The following is a 17,265-nucleotide window of genomic DNA, read 5'->3' on the forward strand; positions in this document are numbered from 1 at the left end:
TAAACCTGCAGTTTTGTTCTGTTTTATCTCTTCAACCCCACTGACTCAAGAATGGTCCTTACAAATTAATTGAAGTGGACACAAACCCACAGATCACAAGATTTCAAAATATAGCCTGTGTCAGCTGAACAACACATCTAAAATATATCCATTTGATTGATTTTTTTACTCACTGAAATAGCTGCAATAAGGTGTTGGCACATCATAGCCATGTCTAATTGGTGCCCCAGTGCCCTCTTGGATGAATCCAGCTCTTCATAAAGAATCACCAAGTGTTTCCTTAAAAGGGATATGGTAAGGAAGCCCTTAGGCTCATTTTTCTAGCACCATCTCTTGAGCTGGACACACCTTAGATACTTCCTACAGCAAAAATTTGCATCCCATGTTTTTGACTCTTTGATAAGAGTTTCTGAATTAAACATGTACAGTGTAATGCATTTAAAATGTCCTGCAACAGATTATACTCTTATTAAGCTTATAGTGTTATTTTTCTGTTGATGCTGTCAGACCAGTCTTGATTCAATTCTATTGACTTTTTGGGCAGATCTGTCTATCTTTCTTTTCTTGATTCAGTGACACACGCACTCACGGTCAAAATAGAAAGAAAGCATGCTAATATAAATGTTTTACACAATGAAGAAGTCCTAAAGTGGAGCAGTCTGACAAACATGCTCCCAGCCTGCAGTTTTGTAGCTGATGAACAGTGCAGTCATAAATGTCATTTAGTCATTTTCATTCTTATCTAACCAAATTTGGAATGAGATATGACCTAAACTCCTCTGCCTAGTGAATTCACAGTGATCTTCACTCCAGCTGCTCTGCAGAGAAACCATGTTGAAACCCTGGGGATTTTGTGTTATCGTTCAGCTGTCTTTGGCAGTAGGAATAAATGCTGGTAAGATCATTACACTTTTTAATAAGCTTTAGTTTTAAAATAGATGCTGCTGTTTTAATGTCTCTCCTTATAAGTGCCATGGACATATTGGACATTATATATTGGACAGTGCCATAGACAGTGAGCTGTAGACATACCACATTGGGCTGTTTTCACCAACAATGCTTCAGTGAAGCATATTCAGGCAGAACTAATTGTTATTCTGATCATCAGACAAGCAGCATTTTACTCAGAGTGTCAGGCAATATCTATTAGCTTTTTTTTCTCATTACAGATCTGAGTGTTAAGAGGACTTCCTTTGGCTCTAATCTAAGAAACAGGTGAGACACCACATGATGCAATAGACCGCTGCTTTTATGTGATAAAACCTAACATGATTATTTAGATTATCTTCATTGGGAAATAGCTGCAAAATGTAACATTGTGTAATGACTTTGATATAAAGTGTCAACACTAATTTAACCCAAAGGTAATAAAAATTGTTTTGATTAGTCACAGTCGTTACAGGGACACTATATCTTTGAAAAGCTTTATTAGGCATATATCAAATTGAATTGAATATGAGGGCCCTTTCCTTTGTATGTTGCTTAACTGCTACCGATTAATATAATTTGAACCAGCCCAGATGGCAACTTCAGGCCTGAAAAGTAAAGCCAGTGCGGAAGTCCCTTAAACCTGCATTCTCCACTGGCTTCAAAAAGAAGTCTGTTTGCAGGGTTCTCAAGTTTTGTCAAAAGTTTGGAGTGAGATTACATGTGTTAGGGGAGGAGCCATCCCAATGTGTCTCACAGTGAATGCGTGAGACTTGAGATCCCTGTCTGTTTGTATTGAAGTCTATGGAAAAAACGACCTTCTCACTTGATTTATTACTTCCAATAGGAGTTTATGTTCTCAATCGTTATTTTCAATTCTTCTTCAATACAGCATGTTGTTTATTTTGTAAATTATGATGCCATTTATTTTAAAATAGATGATAAAGCAGGTGATTCTTTAGGGCATGGCTACTCACAGACCTGCCAATCATGACAGAGGCTTAGCAATGCTAACCATGGCACTGTGTACACGAAAATAGCCACTTGTTTGGTTGTTCATGTTCATCACAGTGTGTTTTCACTTCATCAAAGTTGATTAGAACAATTACAACTTAAAATGTCTTGGTCAGCGTTCCGCAGCACCTTGTCAAACAAAGCTAGTTAGCTAGCGCAAGTTTTTAATCAGCTCTGTCTGTATTAGGGCTGTTGTAACGAATTCCCAAAGTCGAATATAATTCGTACAGTAAAAAAAATCCATACTATTCGAATGCTGAAATTACTATTCAAATGTGATTTTTTTTTTTTTATAAATAGGTTGGCTAACGTTAGCTAATCTCCCTCTTCTCATGTCACGTCTGATGAACAGCTAACGTTACGTACCGAGTAACGTTAGTACAGGGGGAGTAACAGGCTGGAAATCGGAAGAAGGATGGGAAATAGTTTTAACATGACTTTAAAATCTACATCCACAAGCCAAAATGCTTATGTTATCAATAGTTAGCTCGTTCTGGTTTTCTAACTGCGTCGCGAGTTATAGGAGCTTAGCTGGGAGCTTCATGGAGACAGCTAAAATTTATGTTAGCTGCCCTACAGCTGTCAGAGTTAGCTTTGCCTCCTTTTATTACCTTCTAATAGCTGTATTCTCAGTAACGTGACAATCTGCAAGAAACAGGTTGCTTAAGAGAGCTGACACACCAAGCCGATAACGGCTGTCGGACAGTCTGGCTGTGTTCCGTGCCGTCGTTCGTCGGAGGAGCCGTCGGTCTTCATTTTGGCCGACCTGACATGCTCAGTCGGAGACAGGGCAGTCGGAACTCACCCGGAAATGGCGAGCGGATGAGCCTCTCAAAATCTGACGAAAATCTTTTAAACTGACCGTTGTCGATCTGAAATGAAGACAGATTCAGCAACTGCATGGCCTATTTCTCGCTTAAAATGTTTTCAGAAACACGTTTCGGTGAACTATTTTAGTACAATATGAGATCGTATTCTGAACAAGCCGCCATATCTGGCTGTGAATTTCCGGAGAAAAAAGACCCACGTGACGTGTTCGTCCAATCAGCTGCCGGTTTTCATTTTCTGGGAAACAATCATAGACCGTTAATGGAAACAATACAGAGAAGCGCCGCCTGCTGCTATGGAGACGTATTACGTTTCGCGCATGCGCAGAGCGTACGCTCAAGTCGGCGTCGCCTCAGTGTGTTTTGAGGCATTTTTTTGGACCTCGGGGACCCAACTGATCAGTCCAACTGCCTTTTCTGCCCGACGGTCGGCTGTCTGGGTGGTGTGTAAGCACTTCGCCAGATCCTCCTTCAAACGCGCTGGAGGAGAGTCTGGCTACTCCACATAGCATTCGGGGATTGGAGGAAAACATCCTCTGGTTTATTGGCATTTCTTTAAACCAATCACAATTGTCTTGGGCGGTGCTAAGCACCAGAGAAAAGCCGGGGTGCCACTGCAAAATAGGCTTGGAAGGAACTTGTTTTGGTGGACGTTTAAAAGAAAACTCAGATTGGACAGACAGTCTAGCTAGCTGTCTGGATTTACCTTGCAGAGGTCTGAAAAAAGGTTAACCATAGTCCTCATAAATTGACCAGAGTTTAAAATGCCAACACAAAGGAAGCCCAAGGCAACGGATATCCGGCCTAAATGAGTGAAATCCGGGGGATTTTCCGGCGGAAACGGAGCAATCTCGGAAGTGGAACGTCAAGGATATAGACTACTTAGTTTATGACAAATCAGTTTCGGCTGTGCTTTCTAACGTGCTAACCGAGCAACGTTAGACTTTACAACAGATACACAATACACTTGTTAGATAACGTTTCATTACAGAGTTCTCTGTTGATTTGTGTTTGTCGCTGTGTGTATGGTGGAATACAACGTAAACAGAGAGTGGTGTGCCAGAAATGTAATGTGCCATGACGTAGATCCCCTTCAAGGCCAGGCTGATGTTGGAAGTCCCTCTAGTGGACAGAACGTGTAACAACAACCACATGCTTATAGTGGCATTGACAATGCATAAGCCTGAGTAGTGTAGTACATATTTAAAACAGGCTGCATTAAATATTAAAATATTATTTGAATATTAAAAAAAATAACAAATGAAATTCGAACAGAACAGAACAGAGGAATACTGACAGCTCTAGTCTGTAGCCTATACTGCCGTACAAACGGTTGAATGGCGCCAGTGCCCAGAGATTCTTGTTTACCCGCTGGCAAAACTCCGCTGGATGACTTGCGTCAGACTTTTCCTCTTTAGCATTTAGCTTAGCGCCATTGAAACCATACACGACACTGGCTTAGTCGTGTTATCCTCCCCAGCTCCACCACTCTTTGTTTTCTTTTTGATATTTTTTGGGGTATTTTTAGGCCTTTATTCAACAGGACAGAAAAAGACAGAAAAGGTAAGAGAGAGGGGGAATGACATGCAGCAAAGGGCTACAGGTAGAAATCTAACCCGCGGCTGCTGCGGTAAGGACTGAGCACACCAGTATTGTCCAAATATGGTTACTTCTGGTGCCAAAATGCAAACTCAGGCACCATTCATCTGCAGGTACGGCGGTACACAGAAAATCGGCTATCTTTTCCTCAAGTTACCAGCTAACGCTAGCTAGCTATCTTGCTACCAAATGCGGATAAAGACATTTTCAGAGACCAAAATGTTCCAATTAACTTTGATGAAGTAATAAACACACAGTGAGAGGGTAAAAGTTTAGGAAAAAAACACGGACAACACCCAAAACAAGTTCAAGGCGATTTAATGTACACAGTGCCATGGTTAGCATTGCTAAGCCTTTGTCCTGGGGCATGCTCAATCTCAAAATGGTGTGCACCCTTTTGCTATGGTTTCTGTGTTGAATGAATATTTCCTCGGGATGGTGTGAAACGGTGTGCAACGGCTTTGAGATATGTTTTCTCATCATGTTTGGTGGATGTGTCTCTCATTTATTGGCTGTGTCACAGATGATGCACAATCAGCAGAGATCTGTATGTAAACTCATGGTAATTAAAAGGTAGAGCGCCTCCGTTTCAGTTTTAAAAAACGTGTTGCTGGTTTTGTCGGGGCTGAAAGTGGCCCTGATTTACATTTCAACATGTAGTCACACCTTAAAGCATCCCCTGATTTATCATCTATTTTAAAATAAATGGGACCATATTTACATAATGAACATCATGCTGTATTGAAGAACTAGTGAGCAACCATGAACTCGTAAGGAAAATATTTACTGAGGTAATAAATCAAGTGAGAAACTAGGATCATTTTGTCATAGACTTCTATACAGGCCAATTTCTTTTTGCAACCAGTGGAGTTGCCCCGTGCTAATAGAATGCAGGTTTAAGGCACATCATGGCAAGCGTCTGGCAGACATCAGGCAGATATTAGGACATTGGCACGCAAGTGGCACTCACTCGGCACCAGCGGAGGATCTGCCAAGCTAAGCAGAAATTTTCCTGACAAAACCCACAGAAGACTAGTGTGTGAATGGTTTGTTGTCATGTAAGCCAGTTTAATTGTTTTTTTTAATTTAATTACTTTGCCCGTCAGTAGAAGCCACAAGCTGCCACAGGTGCCAATAAGGTGCCACTGTCCTGACACCTGGTACAGGCTTGCCACTGCGGTGCCACTGGACTGCCAGTCTCAGTGATCACGCTCCATGTCTCAAAGCACAGCCTCAAAGAGCCATTAACATGACTTAGACACCAACCCGATTAACGGCTGTCGGACAGTATGGCGAGGTCGGTGACCCGAGTCTGTTTGGTGTGTCCTGTGCCATCGTCAGTTGGAGGAGCCGTCAGTGTTCATTTGGGCCGATTTGACTTGTTGAATCGGCCAGTGGGCAGTCGGACTCAATGACCAATTACCGGAAATGACGAGCGGGATGAGCGGGATGTGCAGGATGAGCGTGACGAACACCTCTCAAAATCTGACGAAAATCTTTTAAACTGACCTTTGTCGATCTTAAATGAAGACTGCATGGCCTATTTCTCGCTTAAAATGTTTTCAGAAACATGTTTCGATGAACTATTTTCGTAAAAAATACGAGATCGTATTCCAAACAAGCCGCCATTATGGTCTGGCTTTGAAATTCTGGAGAAGCCAGACCCACGTGATGCGTTCATCAGCTGCCGGTTTTCATTTTTTGGGCGACAATACAGATTTGCCCTGCCTGCTGTTATGGAGACACATTACGTCTTGCGCATGCGCAGAATGTACGCTCAAGTCGGCGTCGCTTCGGGGAGACTGATCAGTCTGACTGCCTTTTCTGCCGACGGTCGGTCGTCGGGTTGGTGTGTCAGAGCCTTAAGAGACTGGGTCCTTTTTACACTATACATCTATTATATCTATTTACTGTGTACAATCAAACAAAGCCAACTTCCAACAAAGAATAGCACTCAATGTGAAAGTGTACAAACTCTCTCATCAACACTATTAGCTCCAAATGACTAGCACTGAAAAATATACACAATCAAACTAGAGAATGTGCTTATTTTGATAAGCATATTACAATATTTCCTAAATTACCCGAGTTAAACTGCTATATTCAGGCAGTGTGAGTATTTGATCCACTGGCTCATTATTCAGCCATCACTTATCTATTTCCAGGGAATATCTTCAGAGGATTCCACCAAGGTTTGACCCACAACACCCTGATCCTGGAGATGCTGGAAAGTGGCTAACTGATTCTCACAGTGACACCAAGTCCAAACTAATAAGTGCAATCAATACAGGAGTAGATTTGTCATTAACAGAACCTCTGAATTTGTCTATGTTAAAGACACAGTGTCAGAGAATCACTGATAGCTGGAATCCTGCTTTTCAACCACTGTGTTCCATTAATCAGATAGTACCTTCTTGTGTTGGAGGTACTTGTCCCATTAAGGAGGCCTTCCCAGTGTATTTGACTCAGGCAGACCATTGTAAATTCAGCTATAATAACACATTTGAGACAAAAATTATGCTTAACCAACAACATATGGCCTTTAGGGAAGGAGGTCATACTAAACACAGCCACAAGACTATAGTTATAATGGAAGAGGACCCTGCAGTGATTGAGGCAGCCACCTACCTCTTTGAGAGGCATCCCAGTGTATCAACTTTGCTGAGGTACCAGAAAGGGGCACTACATACTCTCCGAGGAAGCCATTTTTTTTCTACTAAAAATCATGATGTCGTACTGGTTGGCCATGGCAGTAATAGTACCAATGGAACAGTCCAGCTAGCTGGTTATGGCCCAGAGGAACTTGCCAAATTTGTGTCAACCTTAAAAACTGAAAGCATATGTGGTCATCTTGGCACCATCAGCCTCATCAGCTGCAATCTTGGAAATGACCTTCAATTTATGTTGCAGCTGCTACAAATTCTCCGGTCTCTCAGTGTGGAAACAAAGCTACACCTATACAACTCCTTCCTGTCTGTTAGTTCTGACGGAAAGATACTAACTATGACGGACGGAGTCTGGGGGTCCCATGACCATAGCAGAAGAATCATTGCTGAACTGGACAAAAAAGGTGACTTGCTTACAAAAGTTGAACTTGGCTGTGCAGGGCCAATGTTTTCTGATTATAAAGGAAACGTTTTGTATCTGCAGACTTTGGAGTGGCCAAGCCACCCTCAAATGTTTGTTCCAATGGAGCTGCGCAAAAAGTACCCTTCTATTGATTGCCTGGAGGGGCTCACTTGGAGCTTGTTCTTTGAGGAGACTGAAAGAAGGCGTGCTCCTAATTATGTCCCAGAAAAAAGACTCCTGAAAGCAATTTGGCTAACAGAGCCAGGACTAGAAGAAGACAACATTGCCTTTAGGCATATCAGTAACATTCAGGATCTACTTGTAGAGATACGATACAATGCCAAAGAGGAAATTGCTTCAGACCTTTACTATGTTCTCAATGAATGCATTTACAAAGTACATGGGAAAAATCTAAGTGTAAGTCTGGTGGGCAAGTTCATGAGCACTGACAATCAAGCTGAAATTGAAACTTTCCGTCAGAATTTCAATGACCAGGAGGGTGAGTCTTCCCTGCAGGAACTGAGACAGGGTCTCAAAGCATCACATTTCATTGACTTCTGTCGCCAGACATTTCAGTTCCAGCAGTGTAACTACAACTGTGAAAGATGGGGCCGTTACTTCATGGCTGCAGTGTTTTCAGTATCTGTGTATAATTTCAGAACCTTCTCGCTTTTCCTCATGAGTGTCATAAGTTGTGAAGTAGGCCGCTCACGAGGGACTGACAGCCCCCTGTGCACAGCGTTTGTTGGAGTTGACCACCCCATGGTGACTAACCAACCCTGGCCTGAGCATCTGCGACGAGGATTCTATGGCTGCACTGCTGACAACTATGAAATGGCACCACGGAACATACAGATTTGGTTAGATGAAGTTGTTGCGAAGGAAAATACCTTGTACATCAAATCGAAGCAGATGATGAATGCTGTTGACCATGACGAGCAAACAGAGCTGGCCATCTTTGGGAGGGTCAAAGTCATGAATACGTATGTGTTCTCATCTTATCTAGAATTCTTTCGAGGTACACCTGAGGGAAAGAAACTCAAGAGAGGATGTACTCCCTCTTTACATGATAATTTAAATCCATAATACTGGCATAATTTGTGATTACAGTAGCTCATCTCATTGTGTTTTTGTTGCATAGTTGGCTCTAGTATTCTATGCAAAAAAGTCTGACACAGATGTTGTCTTCTTCCAGATAGTGATTTGATACTGCAATAGTGCTGCATAGTCTACTTCTACTGCTTCAGTTTGCTGGCACAGCTACACATCGATGGAGCATAACTGTTACAGCAGATACTTTAATTTTCAATATACACTACTAAACAGTTTGAGACGCTTTTATTGCTTATTAAATCAATACATGATTAAACAATAACAAATTGCAGTAATGTTGATTTCTTTGTATGTTTATTACATCATTTTTCTTATGGTGTCACATAGGTCAGAATACAGAGAATTCCAAAATATAAATACAAAGAAAATGCAGGATCACAGAGGGTAAAGAATTACTGGTAGAAACTTATAAAGGGACTATAAGGCACACAATAAGAGGTGTTTCACCAAATGATTGCAAATTCAAACATACTGACATTTAGAAATAATCCAAAGTAGACTTTTGTGTTTTGTTACTGACACATTAGGTAAAATTAAGATGGTTAGTATCATATTTATAAAAAAAAAGATGATGACTAGTAAACTGTCATTGCTAACACAGTTGGAGTTTGTTATTTGCAAAAGAAGAAACAAATTGCAAATATTTGGAAAGGTAAACTAATTTCTCCTTAATGTTTCTAAGAATTACTGTTACTCGGTTTGATGGTAAATGCTCTCATACATGTGCTTAACATGGTACATTTTTTACATGCAAAGTTTACTACACCATACCATTGTATAGAAAATATATACATGTATGTGGCTTACTAGTGAGATGAACATAAGAACCTGTTCTTGTTCCCTTTTGTAAAATGGTCAATGATGTTGTATCTTCTCCATTTCAAGGCCATGCTTACATTTGATGGAGTACACCATTCTCAACACTCCGCTTTGAGCTATTAGAAAAAGGTTTTATGAAGTTGTGAATACCACAACATTCATTCTTTTAGTATTAGTGTAGTAAACACAAGCCATTTGAAGGCACCATGGATCACTAATTATAGACAACAGAGAAGGACAGCCAACTTTCTGTGACTAATGCCAAAATCTGATTGTCCTATACAGTAATAGGAACCTAAGCCAAAATTATCATGTGCTTAAAAATATAGCAATTTATAGACTTGGACAAAGAATGAATGAGAATTTAAATGTAAACTAGACTGAATTTGAACTTGAACTGCTGGACATTATACTGGCAGAAGAGTGATGTGGAAAAGAGATCACAGCATTTACAAACTGTCATGTTTTAGTCAGAAATGGTGGGAACAGCTTGCTGTGTGCAGACTAGACTTTGTACCTTTGTATCCGACACCTGATTAGGAGAGTGATGTGCATATTAATACTCTGTTTAGTTAAACTCAGAGCTGTGTTGGGCTGAGAGCTGGCTCTTCACATGAGGATGCATTTGCATGAGGAGCCCATCTGGCTGCTGAGTTGGCTGTACTGTGAGGTGGCTACTGACTGGATTAAGGTCCAGAAATGCTTGAAAGAGATGCCCTCGCCATCAGCTACACCCATCTTCCTCAGGATCTCACCCATTCCCTGGTCTGTGCCGACCTGTTTTGTAAGGAAAGCAAAACAGTTAGAAATAACATGTGGGTTCACTGTAAAAGTGAAGGTGGTAGCCTCTAACCAAAACTTCATTGAAGTTTTAGATTTTTGCCAGAAAATCCTGCATTTAAATATGTTAAGTCAAAAAATAAATTCATATCAGAATCAGACTAAATAACCCAATATATGTAATTTATGTCATTATGAAATATAAAATTCTAAACAGTAGAGGAAGTGTCACCATGAACACTACAAAACCGGGCTTGCGACCAGAATTATAATTCAATTATTATTTTTATTATTATTATTATAATCCCTCATTGCACATTAAAACTAGAGTGTGATGAGTGTTTGCAATGAACAGTTTGATCTCCATACCCAAACATTACAAAATGAACTAATGAAATAATTTCCAATACCATAAAACTTAGACCTCTCTTTTTCTGCACTGTGGTTGGTGCTAGACTGAAAAACTGATCCCCCAGCAAGCTAGCTAGCTAATTAGCCACTACATTTGTATAATTTAACAACTTCATGTTTCATTTACAACACTACAGTCACAGCGTAGGAAAGCACATTGCCATCGCCAGATGAGTGACAACTTTGTTCGGCTCATTTTCTGTAACCAGTGTAGCATTAAAGCATGGGGGAAATTAGCTAGCTAGCTAATTAACCAGCCATCTGCTAGTGAGCTCATTAGAGCAGGGTGGTCGGTCTCTCCGCTTCCCCTTCACGATATTGTAGTGTTGACTATTGGTGCTTTCACAAAATATTCACACAATGAGATTTTTGATAAATAATCATCAGTAATGTGGATATAATAACTAAGTGGGTAAAGGCAAATAATAGAACAGTTACAACAGTCTGGTAAGTTCAGAAAATAACATAACTTCACTGTAATGCAGCCTTTAAAACCAGGAAAAGACAACACTTATGCCATATTACGATATCCATCTAAGACGATATCTAGTCTCATATCACAATATTGATATAATATCGATATATTGCCCAGCTCTAGTATGGAGAGTTATTTATATTTCCTCTAGCAGAACTGCTAGTTGGCTTTAGGCTGTAGTCTTAGCGGTGTGTTTGAGTACAACTTTTTGGCTAAGACCGGGCAACGCAACAGTCAGCCTTCAACGTCACTAGTTATTTTGCTGTCGGCCTGGTGTGTCACAAGCTTTACATCCGGTTACATGAGGTCTGTGTGACTCTGCTGCTGAGCATGTTTCTGACTGTCTTTGTGAATGAGTAAGCTGAGACGTGCTGCCACACCCAACTGCTGTCAACAACAGGCCCGGCTGAGGGTGAAGCACATAGAGACTGACAGCAGTTTTACCTTGACCAGGTTAGGCATCTGGGAGGACAAAAGACCTTTGAATTCATCGGTTTTCAGCGTTGGACCATTGGAAGCTGAAGCAGAGTGAAACTGGGTGACCAGCGTGTTGATGGCATTCTCCAGGTCTGAATACTGGGAGGGAAATGTAAGGAAGAAAAAATAAAAAGGATGGTCATACTTAGATCTAATGCTATGTAAGGTTTGGGGCATTGCCTTCTAACAGGCCCCAAAGCTCTGCCTCTGCACAAATAAACAAATGTGAATGCAAAAGGTCTTCCAACCTAAAGGACAAAAATATAATTCATCGTTGCCTTCAAAAACTGCCTATATAAGCATTCTGATCTGCTTGGTTAAGTTTAAGCAACTAAAAGTGGTTAAAGCAGCTCAAAACAAGTCATACATTTTCCTATAACTTTGTATCAAATAATTATTTGTGAAAACAATGTGAAGATGTGAAAGTGTTGCTTGTGGTGATGAACCTAAAGAGAATTATCAGCTGAATGTGCATCTTCTTCACTCTCACCGCTCTCATGGTGTTGTTTTCAGCAGGCAGCTGTTTTTAGAGAAAAAGCTCTATAAAGCCACTGCACATGAGCACAGCAGCAGACAGTACATAGTGGAGCATTTAGCAGCTAAGACAGATATTTCCCTCAGGAGTTGGTAGAGACGGATAGTGGAGATGATGGTGTCATTGCTTTCCACTTCCCAAAAGTGGCCAAAAAAATGCAGGTTTAAGGTTAGGAAGAGATGGTTATCATTTGTGTACACTGTAAGATAATCTTAATTTTCTCATACTGTTTACACTTTGCCATGGTATCTCTCCCTTTACTATCCCTGAGTGTATACATTTATTGTGTGGATGACATTACAAATCAATCCACTGCTTTCAGGTAATTCTGGACTTTTACATAATTTTGCATAGTTGATTAAGTACCTCCATTTGCTAGCTATTTGATGGGTCAAGAGGCATTCCAATCCGACCATTGTATCTTTTAACAGTTTGTTGATTTTGCAAAATGTGCTTTGTTACAAAGTTACAATACAAACAGGTACGTAGATCCCGCGTTAAAGCAAGCTAAAGAAAACCTGGGAATTCAAAGAATAGCGATGCAGAGAATCATTATGAAAAAATCATCAACCGCATCATATTAAGTGTGCTTAATCATCACTACATACATCACTACACAAGGAATAGATGAATAAAAATGTTTTTTGTAACGCTAGACCACTTATACTAGAGAAGATGGAGCACCTTCTAAGATCTCAGTTAGCTTCTACTCCCTGGCTCTTAAAGACTTACGTATGTGACCTGAGATTATTTTCTTTTAAAAACTGTCAAACAATTGTTTATATGTTTCTAAAGATCTTGTTTACAAAACAATTTACCACAAGTACAACAGCGACAGTTGTAAAGTACATGAAGGCACAATGGAGTCCCGTCAGATTCATTGTTTGTTTATTAGCTCACTTACGGGAAAGGCAAAGTGTTGCCACACTGTCGACTTCAGGGAAGCAGGAGGATTTTCCAGTTTTGTTATATCTCCGTGACTCTAGCAGTGGCCATGGTGTCAAGCTGCAGGCCACTGGTAAGCTAACATTAGCCTTGGTCTTTGGCTGTATGCTACCAGTCATAAACTATGCTGTCTTTTTCTTCAGATGTGCGCAGATACTAGGACATTCTCTGAACCTCTAGTAGCTGATAGGGAGCTTTTTGCACTCCCTTTTTGTAATTATTTCACTGATGCTAAAGCCAACATTTAGCAGTACAATTCATAAGGAATGTACAAAGTATCAGAACCGTTTTGTATTCATTGATCTTTTGGTCACTTGGAGGCAACGCACCAACCTGTAAACACCACATATTATCACCCATTGAAGTTATTAAGATGAACTTGTTGGCATCCAGCCATTACAGAGCAACATTATTATCCATTAGGAGTCTTTCTGTTTGTGTCCATCTGTGGAATGTAGGTGCAATATTCAATCACTTTGCTCCTGAGAAAGATATCTGTCTCTTTAGCTGTTCAATGCTCCCAATGATCACCAGCAAGTGTCTAACTCAGCCTGTGTGCTGCTGAGCAGGTAGTATCCAGTGCCTTTATAGAGCTGTTTCTCTGAAAAAAAGCTGCTGCCGCTGTTGCTGCTGAAAACAACGTTGATAAGGGCGGAGACCAAATCAAACTTTAAATGTGCTCTAAAACCAAGACTATGAGCCAAAAGACTAAAAAGCTGTGTAGAAATGCAGAGTTTACCACTGTGAGCAACATTTACACACAGTCATTTCACTCAGTGTTGATGTTAATGTGGTTTAGAACAGCATTAAAAAATGGTTGTCTTGCTACAGTTATCCAGTGAATGTGGGCCAACAGCTTTGTCGAAACCACACCCTTTCTGACTGGTGTACACAAGCGGCTGCAAGCCCACTTCACCAAACTCTTCCTCAGTGAGCACCTGTATCCTGCCTGTAGACAAGTGTTAACTACTAATAACCCCTCTATATATTCACTGAAGTATTGCATAAAGATTATGTTACTAAATGAGTCAATGAGTCGCTAAAATACATGCAGGAGGCTTCCGTTTAATGGCAGAAAATAGTTATTGGAGAGTTCAGTAGTGGAGAAGCATTTAGTGATTTAGTTTCAATGAGAACAAATAAAGACAGACTCCCTGTGTTTGTTAGAGTGCCCAACACCATTCACCACACCCAAATCCCTACATTTCTCTCCAGCTCTCCGCTGATCTGAAAGTTAGGGCTTTATAATAAACAGTGAGCAAGTTCTAAAACATTCTCCTGACCACAGGCTGCAGTGAAACAGTTTGTTCCTTCATCACGTATCTTCAGTGACACAATGCCACTGGGTGTGTTAGATATGTGTGTGTTCATAATTCGACAAAGTGGGGGCCAGGGGTGACACATAGGTAACATATAGGTTATTAACCTGTCATTAATGATGTTGCACAATGGGAAAGGTCCTATAATAAAGAGGAAGCCATGCTGCATTGCACAATCATGTTGTACATGCAACACAGACAGGTAAATGAGCTCCACCTGTAGCTCTGATATTATAACTCAGTGTTATAATATCAGAGCTACACAAATGCTCTCCATAATGTATGTCCATAATACACTGTAAATAGTCTCATAGATGAACGGTGCTTGTTCTAGTATGTGTTCTACAGAAGCCTTCCTCTCAGGGAGGGGCAGCTAGCAGCACATATTCATGAAACAATCTATTACACTGCGACTGGGACGTACAATGGCTGTCTGTTCAAGTAAAACTCAATCTATCCGGTGTAAATTGCTCCTCGGCGACTTTTTCTCCGCCTGGCGTGAGATGGCGCGTCTTCTGTACTTTAATTACTTGATCCGCTCACAGTTTCTAAACGTATTCCATCTAAAGCCATCCAACTCACCCGCAAACAATTAAAAACTAAGTGTAAAGTTTAACAAGTCAACATTACTAAACATGTGTCGAGCTTTACTCAGGGTTTAGTCGTTACAAATAAAAGAACAGCTTGTGTATAATTTCTTACCTGAGACATGTCGACTGTGAGATTCAATATGGTCACTTTTCTTTGCTTTTCTGTTCCTGCGTGTCTCGCTGCTCGCTGTTGTGTGTCAGTGGAGTTAATATACGGACTGACAGACAGACAGACAGACAGACAGTCAGCAGCTGGCAGAGTTCCTGGATCCTCCCTCAACATGAGAGAACAGCCAGGAAGAATCAGTAAGCCGAGGCGCCACCTCACATCCACCTTCACTCATACATTACATTATGGTATGCGTGTGTTTAGCGGTTTGGACAACTTGTTAAAAGTATAATACTGTATAAAATGATGTGTTACATATATTCCACTGAGGAGCAGCTCACATTCAACGTACAACTCATTCCACATCTGGAAACCTTTAGTAAAAGTTGGACGCTTTTGTTTTGCGCAATAACTGCATGCAAGTTGAGGCTGGTATTCTACTTTTCTTCCAGACTGTCTCAGTGTTAACCTCTTCACTACCAACCGTTTATGTGACACCAGATTGCCTACTTTTAATTATTCAGCTTTATATGCGCACTTTATGTGAGACAGTAAGTCTGCAAGTCTGTCAGTAATGCCTTGAAGTTATGTTGTTGGGAAAGTTTTTAGATAAAAAAAACAATGAGAGACAGAGATGTAGAGTGAAACAGGCACAGCCACATTCTTGGGTCGGTGTGGGTGTACAAGTTAGGGGAAAGCTTAAGTTTGGTTCAACTTAACCACAAGAATCTAGCCAAAGAAAGAAAACTGTGAACAGCATTCTAGCAGACAGCAGATTTTAAGCATGAACTAAATAGAGAGCAGCTGACGTTTTTAGAGTGAAGGGTGTGTCAGAATATACTGTATCATAGACGTGGTCAGATACCCCCTCCCCCCTCCTTTACCTCCAGGTCCTCGAGTGTTTGACTAGGAAGGGTTGATGCCACACCCAGCCAGAGAAGCCACAGTGAATTGTCTCAGTATGAGACCATCAATCTTTCATTTTCCCACTGTGTTACTGCACTGAGCTGCTCACAGATGCTTTGTATAAACATGAACACAAACAGTATACATTAAGTTCCCATCATATTAAATAGCGCTCCTGTAGTATCCAATGGTTTATCTATATGAATTATGATTATGTTTCTGGTATAAAGGTTTAGAATGCATATTGGCGGTGTGTTCTCCAGACCTTCCATGGAGTCTGTAAATGGATGCTGTAATCTTTGATGTAATAAACCTTTTATAATCAAGAACAGTATCCAGCGAATCTCTCTTCCACACATCGGCAACACAGCACGGCAACCAAGACACAACACTCCCTAAAACGTCATCCCAAAGAACAATTTGGGAACAAACTTGCTAGGTGGGCTGTTTAGGTCTCTGAAATACAAAATATTCACAATAATGGCTGAGGTCCTATGGGATATACGTCTCATTAAAGTGACTATATGTAACTTTTGAATGTTTTTGTAACTGTGTAATTTTTCATTTGAAGATCATAAATGAACTATAACAGGAAATGAGACTAACAGTGAAAAAAACGCTATTTTTATATAGTTTTACATACATACAGTAACACATTCTGACGGGTCACAGATTTTGGTGTAACACCGGAAAAGACTGTGTTATTGTATCCAGCCAGGTAAACGCATGAGATTTCTTTATATAGTTGTATTTTTTTTGGGGGGCATTTTTAGCTCCAGAAACACTGATACTTTCATGACAACATACTAGTTACTTACTACCTGCCATTTTAACCCTTTGTTCCCATGTATAGGAAAGTGCCCTTGAATTTGTCTATATTGTAAACAAAACATTTAATTGGAGGTGGGTGTCCATCTTACTTTTCATTTCATCATCACAATACAACAAAAGGTTTCCAACTAAATTCCAGGTAAGATCCTTCCAACAAGACCCATACTTTTCAAACAGGTGATGGGAATGATAATAAAATGTTGTTATTGTGAAGATGATATGTTTTGTCCTCATATTGTAGCCTTATGTCAAACAATCTTAATTCAAGGTAATTCTTTTCAGTTTTTCAGCAAACATCCAGCTTGAACAGTGATATTCAGGTTCAGTGTGGGATGGCCACAAGATGCCATCACTTAATAAGGGGACAATAATTTAGGGACGGTGTACATAAACGTTTGTCACTTTATTTTCCCATCTGTCAGACTTGATAGAAGGTAGGGAATGTAAAAAATAGAATATCGAAGTGCATAAATGACTTCATTGAAAAACACCTCACATTTCAATGACATCTGTCACTCA

General features: G+C 40.3%; 2 protein-coding genes across 2 annotated transcripts; one reads left to right on the plus strand and one right to left on the minus strand.

Annotated features, from left to right (window-relative positions):
- The first annotated feature begins 761 nt into the window (after window positions 1-761).
- Window positions 762-8,813, plus strand: LOC116035644. Its single transcript, XM_031278835.2, has 3 exons — window positions 762-895; window positions 1,170-1,215; window positions 6,533-8,813. Exons 1-3 carry the CDS (start codon window positions 832-834, stop codon window positions 8,520-8,522), a joined length of 2,100 nt encoding a protein of 699 aa, XP_031134695.1. The 5' UTR covers window positions 762-831; the 3' UTR covers window positions 8,523-8,813.
- A 2-nt stretch (window positions 8,814-8,815) lies between these two features.
- On the minus strand, window positions 8,816-15,262 carry s100v2 (S100 calcium binding protein V2). Its single transcript, XM_031278841.2, has 3 exons — window positions 15,013-15,262; window positions 11,479-11,610; window positions 8,816-10,145 (listed from the first exon to the last, which is right to left on the minus strand). The coding sequence occupies exons 1-3, from the start codon at window positions 15,181-15,183 to the stop codon at window positions 9,978-9,980; spliced, it is 471 nt and encodes a 156-aa protein (XP_031134701.2). The 5' UTR covers window positions 15,184-15,262; the 3' UTR covers window positions 8,816-9,977.
- Between the last annotated feature and the right edge of the window lie 2,003 nt (window positions 15,263-17,265).

This window comes from Sander lucioperca, chromosome 16 (assembly GCF_008315115.2).
Source record: "Sander lucioperca isolate FBNREF2018 chromosome 16, SLUC_FBN_1.2, whole genome shotgun sequence".
NCBI lineage: Eukaryota > Metazoa > Chordata > Actinopteri > Perciformes > Percidae > Sander > Sander lucioperca.

Excerpts from the sequence above, each read along its gene's own strand:
- LOC116035644 (XM_031278835.2), top strand. The coding sequence starts at position 832 with ATGTTGAAACCCTGGGGATTTTGTGTTATCGTTCAGCTGTCTTTGGCA. Across the intron at positions 896-1,169 it reads GGCAGTAGGAATAAATGCTG|ATCTGAGTGTTAAGAGGACT; the intron begins GTAAGATCATTA and ends TTCTCATTACAG. Across the intron at positions 1,216-6,532 it reads GGCTCTAATCTAAGAAACAG|GGAATATCTTCAGAGGATTC; the intron begins GTGAGACACCAC and ends ATCTATTTCCAG.
- s100v2 (XM_031278841.2), bottom strand. The coding sequence starts at position 15,183 with ATGTTGAGGGAGGATCCAGGAACTCTGCCAGCTGCTGACTGTCTGTCT. Across the intron at positions 11,611-15,012 it reads TCACAGTCGACATGTCTCAG|TATTCAGACCTGGAGAATGC; the intron begins GTAAGAAATTAT and ends TTTCCCTCCCAG. Across the intron at positions 10,146-11,478 it reads AGATGCCTAACCTGGTCAAG|GTCGGCACAGACCAGGGAAT; the intron begins GTAAAACTGCTG and ends CTTACAAAACAG.